Source organism: Gracilinanus agilis, chromosome 1, assembly GCF_016433145.1.
Source record: "Gracilinanus agilis isolate LMUSP501 chromosome 1, AgileGrace, whole genome shotgun sequence".
Classification (NCBI taxonomy): Eukaryota; Metazoa; Chordata; class Mammalia; order Didelphimorphia; family Didelphidae; genus Gracilinanus; species Gracilinanus agilis.
Window position 1 is genome coordinate 501,060,963 of NC_058130.1, and position 13,275 is coordinate 501,074,237.

The 13,275-nt window shown below is 34.3% G+C and overlaps 1 protein-coding gene across 1 annotated transcript in view; it reads right to left on the reverse strand.

The window, feature by feature from the left end:
- Window positions 1-13,275, reverse strand: part of CSPP1 (centrosome and spindle pole associated protein 1) — a 123,767-nt gene that overhangs the window by 95,042 nt on the left and 15,450 nt on the right. Inside the window, exon 4 of the mRNA XM_044665951.1 lies at window positions 7,824-7,927. Coding sequence (XP_044521886.1) covers window positions 7,824-7,927 — 104 coding nt within the window. The remainder of the gene's footprint in view (window positions 1-7,823; window positions 7,928-13,275) is intronic.

Here is a 13,275-nt window from a genome sequence, read left to right on the forward strand (position 1 = left end):
ACAGTCTCTGCCCTCAAGGAGCACATAATCTAGTAGGAAAAGGCAATTCACAAAATGAAGCTGAAAAGATGGGATGGGTATGTTGCTGGACAATTAGCATGATGATGGCAGTAAAGTCTAAATCAAATAGAGCAGCTGGTCGGAAATGAAGGGATAGCTGGAAAATTCTGAGCCCTCTATAAAAAGAGGTTTTGAGAAGGAGATTCTTCACTTTGTCCTCCAGTCCACCAAAGAGATGAGAAAGAAAACTTCAAGTCCTGAGGAAGTATCAAAACTGAAGCAATCTTCATGAATATTTCTGGGGATGAGCTTATCCTGGGGGAAAACATGATCTCAGAATCCAAACCAAGCAGAACAGCTGGTAGAAAATGACTAGTGGGGGCAGCTGGGTAGCTCAGTGAATTGAGAGCCAGGCCTAGAGATGGGAGGTCCGAAGTTCAAATCTGGCCTGAGATACTTCCTAGCTGTGTGACCCTGGGCAAGTCACTTAACCCCCATTGCCTAGCCCTTACCACTCTTCTGCCTTGGAACCAATACACAGTATTGACTCCAAGACAGAAGGTAAGGGTTAAAAAAAAAAAAAAGAAAAGAAAAGAAAATGACTAGCGACTATCAAAAAGGAGCAGTAAGTTGAATAGAAGAATCAGGAGAAAGTGGTGTCACAAAAACCAAGAGAAGACCAAGAGGTGATTGATTTTACCAGAGGTTACAGAGATATCAAGAACGATGAAGATTAAATTTAGAAATGTAGAGAACCCAGACTCCAGAGTTAAGAAGAGAGTGAGAAGAAAGGAAGTGAAGACATCAATTATAGACAACCTTCTCAAGCAGATTAGCCACAAAAAAAGAAAGAAAAATATAGGACAATAGCTAGTGGGATGGATGGGTGAAATGATAAGAGGATGAGAATAGAGACATCAGTATGTTTTGTAGGCAATAGAGAAAAGTAATCAGTAAACAAGGAGAGGTGAAAGAGTAAAGAGGATGAAAATGACAATGTGCTAAAGAAGATAAGATGGAATGTAATCACTTGTATGTGTGTAGAAGCATGAATGTAAAAGGGTCTTTCTTGGTAAGAATTCAGAGTTGGAATTTCACAGAATCTGAAAGTTGAAAGACACCTTAGAGTCCATCTAGTTTAACCCATACTGGACTAACAGCACCTTTGACATGATTCTTAACAAGTAGTCTTCTAGCCTTTGCTTCAAGATCTCAGGTGAAAGGGAATTGAATGTAGAAGTATAAATAGAGAAGGGTTTGCTTTGACAAGGAGAACTGTCCTCATGTGAGACAAAGGCCAAGAAAGAAATAGTGTTAGGATGGGAAGAGAAGGGGAGAAGACTAAGCTTTGAGGGAATGGTCTCAATTTTTTCCTAGGGATCACACAGCTATTGTTTCTCAAGGTTGGAGATGAACTCAGGTCTAGTCTCATCTTTTTTCAAGATACAGCTTGATAGCACTTCTTATGTTATGCTCACCCCAACCAGTTGTTAGTACTCTTTGCTCTGTCTTCCATTGACTTACCACCATTTCATTCCCCTGTAAAATTCCTTGAAGAAAAAGACTTTTTTGTCTTTTTTTTTCTTAAGTGCTTATCACAGTATCTTGCACATGGCAATGAAGTTGTGGAGTTGAACTCAAAAACCAATTGATTTGGAATGAGAAGATATCAAATATGACAATATTTCTCATTCTATTCTAATGACTAAGGTGAAGAAATATGAGCTAGAAAGGTGGACTAGAACAAATTGAAAATGATCAGACCAAAAGAAGTTAATTAATAGCTCTACTGTCAACTGACAGTATCTAGTGAATCTATCATAGGCCCTGTTCTGCTTAACATTTATGTTAATGACTTGGACAAAGGCATAAATGGCATGCTTATCAAAATTGCAGGTAACAAAACTGGGAAAGTTAAAAACAAGCTAAATCACTGGGTTAAATCTAATAAAATAAAATTTAATAGGAGTGTATCTAGAGATACATATACACACAGAGAATATAAAGATATATTTACAAATAAAGAATACCAACCAGTGATACCAATCAAGCATGCTTAAATAATTATGTATATGAAAAAGATTTGAGGGTTTCAAGAGATTATAAGTTCAATATGAGTCAACAAGAAAGCTAAAGCTATTGTATTCTGCCCTAATGCCCCCATGCTGAATCCTATATGTCAGCTCTGAATACCAAATGTTAAGAAGGAGCTGAGAATTCTAAGTTTCTGAACAGAAGTGCATAAGGATGGTGAAGGGCCTTGAGATCATTCCATATGAGTATCAACTAGAAGAAATTAATATTTAGCTTAAAAAAGAATCAGGGAGGGCATAATCATTGTCTTCGAATCTTTGAAAGACTGTTGTTATTTGGAATAAGGATTTATTTTGTTTTTTTCTGCATGGCCCAGAAGGTAGAACAAGAAATAACAACTGTGAAAATTCACATTTTGGTTCAATTTAAGAAAAAACTTAATAGCAATTAAAACTATTCAAATGATAAATGTGTTAACCTTAGGAAGCAGTAGATTGCCCTTTCACCTGAGATCTTCAAGCTAAGGCCGGAACACTACTTGTTAAGAATAGTATCAAGAGTATTCTTATTCCAATATGGGCTAAACTAGAAGGACTCTATGATCTCTTTCAACTTTCAGATTCCAGCTCTGATACCTTATATGATCCTGAGTAAGTCATTCTACTTCTCTTTGACAAAATTTCCTGAACTGCCAAATGAAAAAAATACCTGGACCACCTGTCACTTGAGCTGGTGACTGTTCTTAGTTGAGGACAAGAGACCACTGGCCCAGTGAAAATATGGAGAGTTTTCAATTAGAAAGTAAAATTAAAGGCAATAAATAAGCAGTAAACAAAAGAATTGCACATTTGTATTAGTTTAATCTTAATTACAGCAAAAGGAAGACATTTAAGTATCATAAATAGTGTTCACTAATTCTTCAGAAACTCCATTTTTACAAAGGAATTTAGCCCTTATAAAGAGAACTGGAACTGGCTGGGAAGAAAACAAAAGGGAAGTGTAAAAGAAAAGGTGGCTATCTAGGTGTACTTATGGATAGTGTTTAACAGCATATTAGTTCCTTTAAGGATCAACAAAAGTTGAGCTGGGCTTACATGACCAGGGCCAGATGGATTCACAAGTGAATTCTACCAAACATTTAAAGAACTAATCCCAATACTATACAAACTATTTGGCAAAATGAGCAAGAAGGAGTTTTACCAAATTCCTTTTATGATGCAAATATGGTACTGATTCCAAAGCCAGGTAGATCAAAAACAGAGAAAGAAAACTACAGATCAATCTCCCTAATGAACTATAGATGCAAAAATCTTAAATAGAATACTAGCAAAAAGATTCCAGCAAGTGACCACAAGGATTATTCATTATGATCAGGTGGGATTTATAATAGGAATGCAAGAATGGTTTGGATGGTTCAATATTAGGAAAACCATCCACATAATTGACCATATCAACAAACAAACCAACAAAAATCACATTATCTCAATAGATGGAGAAAAACTTTTGACAAAATACAACTCTCGTTCCTATTGAAAACACTAAAAAGTATAGGAATAGAAGGATCTTTCCTAAAAATAATAAACAGTATTTAAAACCATCAGCAAGCATCATCTGTAATGGGGATAAATTAGAAAGAAGCCTTCATAATAATATCAGGAGTGAAACAAGGATGCCCATTATCACCTCTATTATTTAACACTGTACTAGAAACACTATCCGTAACAATTAGAGAAGAAAAAGAAAATATCCACCCTCCAATTGGGCAAGGGACATCAATAGGCAGTTTTCAGATAAAGAAATCAAAACTATCAATAAGCACATGAAAAAGTGTTCTAAATCTCTTATAATTAGAGAAATGCAAATCAAAATAACTCTGAGGTACCACCTCACACCTAGCAGATTGGCTAATATGACGGCAAAGGAAAGTAATAAATACTGGAAGGGATGTGGCAAAATTGGAATGCTGATGCATTCCTGGTGTTGCGAACTGATCCAACCATTATGGATGGCAATTTGGAACTATGCCCAAAGGGCTTTAAAAGACTGCCTGCCCTTTGATCCAGCTATACCACCGCTGGGTTTATACCCCAAAGAAATAATAGGGAAAAACATGTGTACAAAAATATTTATAGCCACATTCTTTGTGGCAGCAAAAAATTGGAAAATGAGGGGATGCCCTTCAATTGGGGAATGGCTGAACAAGTTGTGGTATATGCTGGTGACAGAATAATATTGTGTTAAAAGGAATAATGAACTCTAGAAGAATTTCATGTGAACTGGAACAACCTCCAGGAATTAATGCAGAGCAAAAGGAGCAGAACCAAGACAACATTGTACACAGAGCCTTTTACACTGTGGCACAATTGAACATAATGGACTTCTCTACTAGCAGCAATGCAATGATCCTGGACAATTCCGAGAGACTTATGAGAAAGAACACTATCCACATCCAGAGAAAGAACTGTGGGAGTAAAAAACATAAAGAAAAACAACTGCTTGATCACATGGTTCAATATGGATATGATTGAGGATGTTGACTCTAAATGATCACTCTATTGCAAATATTAATAATAAGGAAATAGGTCTTGATCAATGATACATGTAAAACCCCATGGAACTGCTCATTGACTATGGGAGGGGGGTGAGATGAGGGGAAGGAAAGAACATGAATCTTGTAACCATCGAAAAATATTCTAAATTAATTAAACAAACTTTTAAAAAAGTGTTATGGACAAAAAAAAAAAAGAAAGAAACGCCATTTTTACAAAGGAATTTAGCCCTTATAAAGAGAATGGGAACTGGATAGGAAGAAAACAAAAGGGGCAGTGTAAAAGAAAAGGTGGCTATCTAGGTGTACTTATGGATAGTGTTTAACAGCATATTAGTTCCTTTAAGGATCAACAAATTTGAGCTGGGCTTACAGGATTCACTGAGTTACTCTCTAGACAAGGGGCAAATAAAGCTTGACTAAATGCTTATATCAAAAAACATCTGAGTAACTTCTTATCTAGAGTCACAACTAAAAAGAGAAGAAAAGTTTTTCAAATAAAGAACTTTAACTTTAAAATAATATGTAAATGTAAACTATTGTATTATCATCTAATGGCTTATATTTCTCTTATATCCATCCCTTTAGAGTCCAGAAGAGTGATGAGCATAGATTAGGCATTCAAAAAAATATTTCTTGATTAACATTTATAATTCAAATGTAAATGCTCATCCCATTAAAAAACATCTTTCACTTATAATTATCACAACAATTTTTAAATGATGTCATTTATTTATTTATACTATGGAATTTTTACAACCAAATAACTGCTGACTCATATAACACTTTACAGTTTACAGAACTTTCCTTACAAAATTATGAAGTACAAATACCATATTATCATCCCCATATTAAAACAGAGTTTCTAAGGCCAGATTTGAAATCTCTAATTCCTTTACTGGATTCTAAGTTCTTTAGAAGCCTAAAGGCAGAAAAGAAATCTCTGGAAGGTGGAAGTCATATGGGGAAAGGATCAAGACTAGGAATACAAATGGTTTAGAATCAGTAAACCTAGGAGACTAAACGAACTTCTTTACAGAACTGAAGACCAAGTGGTATCACTGAAGGGAAGAAGGAAGAAATTTTAGGTCTCCTCACCTAGAACTCCCACATCTGGATCTATGTGGTTACAGAAATGGCTTCCTAACAGAATAAAACATCAGTCAAATAAATTGGCTAGAAAACTTTGGAGTTTAATAAAGCATCTAGCCTAAACATAACTAAAAGGATTTTATTTTTTTAGTCCAACAAGAAAAGAAGAAACTAAGAAAGCCAGGTTCTTGAACATTTAAACATAACACACTAAGATTACCTATGAAAGCTTACAAATTTATAATCTGCTCACTGTTATTTTAAATGTCCTCTTTGTTTTCCATTAGTATTTATTACTGAAACCTTAAAAAATACACATAAAACGGTTTGTGTGTTGTCCTAAAGCAATTAAGAAGGGGGACAAGTTTTCATTTTCTTAAACAAGCAGAGGTAGGTGAATCAAGGTTTCAAGAAGGATGTGGCAATGGAAAAACAATGATGTATACTGGTGAGCCAAGACCTATCAACAATTACTGGTAGAAAAAATATGTGAGCATAAAGGATCTGTATAGTAAGTCTCATGGTGTCATACCATAAAAGTAAGTTTGTTTCAATTACTAGCAATGAGTTGATTTTTTTTTAACCTACTTTTTTTACCTACTTACCTACTTCTTTCCCTCAAATATGCAAGAGAAACACTAGCTACTTATGTTCCATTAAATGAGCTATTATAACATACTTATACTATACTTATAGGAATAATTTTCCATAAATAAGTTCCAGTTCACATGAAATCCCAAAGCCACAAAAGCCCCAGCTGTACTCAAACCTGGCAGGTTCCAGGTGTGAGGCAGAAACCCAGAGAGGAGCTATACTGGAGTCTCTGGGTTTCTGCCTCACAGTTGTCTCAGGAACTAAGCTAGGTACTTCCTAATCAATATATAATCAATACTTAATAACTAGCTAATCTAATCTTACTGTCCTCTTCTCTTGTTCCCAGGGGAAAACAGGATGCAAGGTGTCCTTTGCTCTGAGGTCTCCCAGGCTGGCAACAGTTTTTGCCTACCACTAATGGAGTCCACACACAGCACAGATAGACTTCCTCCTCCTTCATTCCAACCTGGAATTCCCAGCTCCAGCTCCTTCCTGCTAGGTACTTCCTAATCAATATATAATCAATACCTAATAACTAGCTAATCTAATCTTACTCATAACACATTCATATGCAAAAATAGCATTTTAATTAAAATAAAGAGCTATGTTACAGCTGAGATAAATTGAATATCCTGGGAGAAATGAAAACATCTTATTTCAGATTATTTTACAAATATATAAAGCTTAACATCTTACAAATTAAAAGAGGCTTGTTTTGATATTTTTTTAGTTTCAATGTATCATAAGTTAGTCAACAAATTGCATATTAAAAAGTTTATATTCAATAAAATAGGTGAAAAATAAGGCCAAAAATTCTACAGTTAAGTAACTAAATAACTCTATGACTACTTATGTTTACTATACTATTTTAAGACAGAAAATAATTTATAACAAGAAGTTTGTTAATGTAAATCAAAAATGAGTCAATAATTATCATGAAAAATTATGTTATTTCAAAACATCATATTTTAAAGGAAATGTGTGTTCAAGATTTAGCATCTCAGGGGGCAGCTGGGTAGCTCAGTGGATTGAGAGTCAGGCCTAGAGACAGGAGGTCCTAGGTTCAAAGCCGGCCTCAGACACCTCCCAGCTGTGTGACCCTAGGCAAGTCACTTGACCCCCATTGCCCACCCTTACCACTCTTCCACCAAGGAGCCAATACACAGAAGTTAAGGGCTTAAAAAAAAAAAAATTTAAAAAAAAGATTTAGCATCTCATTCAAAACTATAATCTACTACTCTGTATCAGAAATAAGTGAACTTACAAGTACTCATTGGTATCCAAAACTTCCCCAATGTGTACTTTCTCTCCATTGCCTCTGATTTTTTCTACTATTTTTTCTCTCTTCAATTTTTTCTTCCATATCTGTGCTTTCAGTTTTTCATTGCCATCTATGTGAATGACTAAACTCTGCAAATTGCACTCAGCACTTATGTTTTGCCAAGTGAACATTCAAATATTTTTGGATGAAAGAAATCTTATTCAGAAATTTTAAACTCATTCTACTGCTGCCATCTTGAAGTTTAATATCCATCTTTATTAAAAGAATCTTTACCTGAGTAAGATAGCGTCTGTAATCTTGTCGAAGTTCTTCCTTTAATTTATGTTTCTTCCTTTCATAGTCTTCTCCAAGTGGTAAACTCAATCCATAGTCAATCCCTGCAAAATATAAAGTGTTTACCAACCACTTAAGCAATAGAATTTCACTTTCAATGCACTCAACAGAATAAAACAGATTAGAAAAGAAAGTCTACAACTATACACTAAAATTTTGAATATTAGGAAGCCTCAATTATTTTCCTCTTTGAATTACATATAATTAAGTTGACAAAAATAAACCAAAGGACTTTGCATTCAGTGTCATCTAATTTGACTATCATTTCTGTCCAAGAAAACTCTTAAGAATTTCAGTTTGCCTAGTTCCAGTTCTAGAAGGATATGTAATCAGCATGTATTTTTTTGGAAGGGGAATGTACAAAAATACATTTGTTAACATTTTTCTTAGAAATTATACTTATAGTCTTCAGCAACTTCATCTTAAGATAAAGTTAAACCAGTGCTTTGAAAAATTACTATTTCACAGAAACAAAACATTTCCTTCAAAATGATTTTTTTAACATTCACTTAAGTGAGCTTTTAAATTAGTTTACATACTTTTCAAATGTTAATTTTTATTATGAGACACTGTCAAACATAATTAACAGATGACTTCTTTTTAGACTTTTGAAGGTTCTCCCTCTTTCTCTGGTCCTATTAGATAAAAAAATATAATTTCAAATATTTTCATTTTTAACAAAATAGATTTTCCTTTTGAAATCCAACAAGAACTATATAGTTAAGATAACTAGCTTCAGTGTATGTGTTGCCGTGGATATCACTATTTCTGTCTTGTTCTTCACAATGCAAATAAAGAATGAGGATTTGTCATAGGCGTGACATATTGCTGCTTTATTACATCACAGAAACATTTCAGAAATTTAGTCAGAGCTATAAATAACAATGGATGCTAGCTGGTTTTTACAGATTTTTAAACAATACATTCTGTAACATGTACTATCCAATTTTCTTTATTATTATTTTATTGTGTTTATAGTTGGACTACTCATATATTATCTCCTATCCCCTTAAATTGAGTATTATAAAAACAAAAACACATTTCCCTAAGGCAGTGATGACGAATCTATGGCATGAGTGCCAAAGATACCAGGCAGAATGCTCTCTGTGGGTAAGTGGCCACTCTCCCTCCCCGCTACAGCCCTCTGAGCCCCTCTAGTCTATTATTAGAAAGACTACTCAGGAGGAGCTGCTCCCCTCCCCACTCTCCATTGTGCCTGATGACATTTTTCACATCACCCAGCCCTCAGCAGCCCAATAGGAGCATTTTCTCCCTCTCTTGTTCTGGGATAAGGGGAAAAGGGAGGAGGGGCATGCCCAGCACTTGGGGTGGGGGCTGGGGGGACAGGCACAGCACTCATCCTGGGGGCGGGGCCTAGCACTCCATCTCTAAAAAGTTCACCATCACTGCCCTAAGGTAACACCTTTTTGTCCATACTGCTAATAATTCTCTTTCAAGAGTCTAAAGTCTTCCTTAACAAAAAAGCATTAACTATCCATTTTTTGTTGACTAGTCATCAGCCTTCCTTTTAAACCAAGAAAACTAACCCTCCTTTTGTAGAAGTACTAGTATCTAGCAAAATAGAGGGAGAAAAAACGTTTTCTTCTGAATCTCATCCAAAATAGGGGAAAATAAAATTTTAAAAATGTTTATTTTTGCATTTAGGTAAGTCTTCACCAAAATGTAACACAAATAATCATGAACTAAAATTAACTACCTCAGCATGGATGATCACAATAAAGACTTTGTTGTACAATGGCTCTATAGGCTAAGGGGGCTTAGCTAGCTCATAGAGGGAAGAGTAAACAAACTATTCACAGCTTTCAGAGAAGTACAAGTGTTATATTTGGCAATGTTACATTTATTTTAACATTTATTTAATAGGTTACTTTAAGTTTATTTTCATTTATCAAGATTGTCTTTTAAGATAAATTAAAATGCTACTTATAATGCTGTTATTTTTTTCAGTTCTAGTTGCCTTTCACCTATTTAAGACATTATTTTTGAGGAACTCTATTAATTATTAATAGTCTTATAAGTATTAAATAAAATTAAAACTTTGTAAAATAAGTTTAATTTTTCCAACTGTTTTAGCATTTTAAGCTAAACAGTAACTATGACATGCTAAATTTGCTTAATGATCTAAAGAAATATAGAGACCTACTAATTCAATGGTTGTCTTCTGATAGTTCTAGTAGTAAGTAATGTTTAAGGGTCATTTTATGGTCAGTTGTAGTGATGACACTTCACAAAGTAAAACATCAATGACCCCAAAGGAGTTCAGAGCTGAAGTTTCACAAATGACCAAATAAATACTAGTATTGGTAATTATGGATTAAAATCAATATGAAGTATTAATGTATAAAATCATTTCTAAGGGATAACTGGCATTTTTCAAAAAAATTTTATATTTTCACATAGGCATTATATTCAATCCAATAGAACATTTTTAAAAGCCTACTATGAACAAAGCACTAAGGAGGCACTAGAAATAAAAAGTCAAAAATAAATACTCCTCCTACCCTCAAGGAGTTTTTACATTCTATAAGGAGGAGACAATGTGACTGATGTGACTGAAAAGAAAAAACATTAAATTAGTGGGATCAGGGAAAGATTCAAAAGAAGTAGCATGGAAGCAGAGTTTTGAAGGAAGATAAGGATTCTGAGAGTCAGAATGAATTCTGGAAGAAAGCTTGTACAAATTCTTGGGAATAAAAGACAAAATATCAAATTCTCACAAACAGCTGCTAAAAGCAGCAAGAACCCGGCTACCCCTGGGCCCCAGAAAGCCCCAGGGCAGAAGTGGGGTAGGAGAAAGGCCTATAGCATACTTCAAAGAAGTAAGAAATGCTCATAAGACACGAGCATCCAAGAATCTAGTAGCTCTAAGGTTCTTGGACTCTGTCCCTGAGATTCCAGGGAGAGGCCTGAAGATGCACCTCCTCTGAACCTAAAAGATTGAGACAGGCCTACCCTCAAGAGATAGAGACCAACACAGAAGCCAACGGGGACCCAGAAATAAGACCAACCACTCCACCCAATTCAGAAACCAACACTAAAGAGATAAGTAAATCAAAGAAGCCCAATTAGAATAAAAAATTGTAGTAGATCTAAAGATGGTTCAAAAGAAGAAAGTTAACCACAAACAATGACTTCAAGTGAAAAAAAAATGGATTTTCCACAAGATCTACATAAATGCTGAGAAGAGATAAACAAATAAAAAATTGAAACAAAAGTACCAGAGAAAACAATTGGAAGGAGCAAAAGTAACAGCACATTAACCTTACCAAGGTAACAGACTCTCTAAAACTAGACCAGACAAAACATAAATCAATGATTGATTCCATGAGAAAGTAAAAAAAATGACAAAAAAGACTGAAGAATAGAAGAAAATGCAAGATATATTATTTACTTTAAATGATCTGGAAAAAAGGTCAAAGAGAAATAATCTAAAATTCAACTCCTTAAGGTCTAGCATGCATATTCATTGAAAGTAGACATAGATTATAGAGGTTTATAGTCTGTAGCCACAGATTCTGGCACAACTGGGGACTATTTTTTATGCTTCTCTTTTCTTTTTTCTCCCCTGACTTAAAAAATACTCAACCAGTTTTAATTTTGCTATCACTCTTCTTAAAAGAAATTAATTCTGTTTATTTCCCTGAACCACTTAATTCTGTCATATAATTTACTACTACAAAGGGTGTGACATTATGCAATACACTGTATTTTGAATTACTTGTTTTTTTAAAAATCTCCTTCAACAAGGCTAGCACAGTGTTTATCTGAACCTTTGGGCCCAAGAATACTAGAGCTAGAAAAAAGAAAAATAATGGTTCATTTTTTTACCAGCTAATAATAATTATTATTATATAATATCAAACCCTGGAGAAATGTCCATGATGATCAGTTCTACTACATCAAAGTATTAAGGTATTAAAGGGGTATTTTTTCTCATAAATGCAACATCACATTATCAAGGTAAGTCTTATAAAGGAAAACAATTAGGGGCCCCAAAAAAATGGAACATAATAACAGCTGTCAAAAACAGTAATATCCACAAAATAGGACTAAAAAGCTCAACAATTTTCCCCACATAATTTATTAGAAGAGACTAAAAAAAAGTGAGAAGGGATTAATTAGAGGATAGATGATGACAATGTGAAATGGTTTTGGTATCACACAAATCTTATATTTTATAAAAATGGATATAATCAAGCCCATAAAAATTATAATCCATGGCATCTGAAAACAAATACTTTGTAATTACTTAAAAGGGCCTTTTTAAAAAAATTATATGCAGAGGTCAGCACTATAGAAGCAGTTCTCCACTATGCATTATAACAGTATAGCTTATTTTGAATAGACTAATCACACTTTTGAAGTTATGAGCCACTGAATTTAACAAGCATCATTTTTTAATAGAGCTTTGCCTCCTTCTTAGCTTTGAGGTCCTCCACTTCAACTGGCTGTTCAATAGCTGGTAGGTCTTTCGCAGAATCCTCCTTTTCAGACTCTGAAGCATTTTCAGAGAAGGATATCATACTTCAAGAAATCACAAATGAAAAGCCCCTGGATCTATTAGAATCTGGGGCCAAAGTAAAGAATTCACTGACCATCTCCTGAAAGGAATCCCAAAGGAAAAATCCCAGGAATATCATAGCCAAAATCCAGCATTAAAAAAAAAAAAAAAACCACAATATTGCAAGCATTCCAAAAAAAAGGCATTCAAGATCCAAGCAATCACATTCAGGATCATAGAAACCTAGAAGCTAATACTACAAATGAATCCTGAATACAATATTCCAAAAGGCAAAAAAAAGTTAAGAGGCTTAAAATAAGAATCAACACACAAAGATGAATATAATCTTACAGGAGAAAAAATGGAATTTTAAACAGAATAAATGACTTTAAAGCATTTGTAATAAAAAAAAAAAGGCTAAACCTGACTAGGAACTCTGAAATAAATACCAGAGTTGAAAGAAACAAAGAAAGCTACATTTAATTGAGCAAATGGAAGGGATAGTTACATGATATAGTGCAAACATTATAAAAGGGAAGAACAAATGCTATTTTTCTAACCTTAAAGTTTTCACATGGTATTGAGGAAGTTAAAGATGAAAAACAGAAGATCTGGAGTTAGACTGGCAAAAGAAGCAATATAGAGAGGATGAAGCTATTCTTCAAATATGAGAAAAAGAGTATGCAAACATGGAGGAAGGGATTGGGGAGCAAGCATCAAATAAACCTCATGCTTATTTGAAATGGACAAAAAAGGGTTGAATTCTCTCACATACACAACACACACAAAAGACCCTTCCAAGAATTAAGTAAAGAAATACATCCAAACCAACAAAGATAAACACCCCCACCCCACCAGCTTCAAAGATAA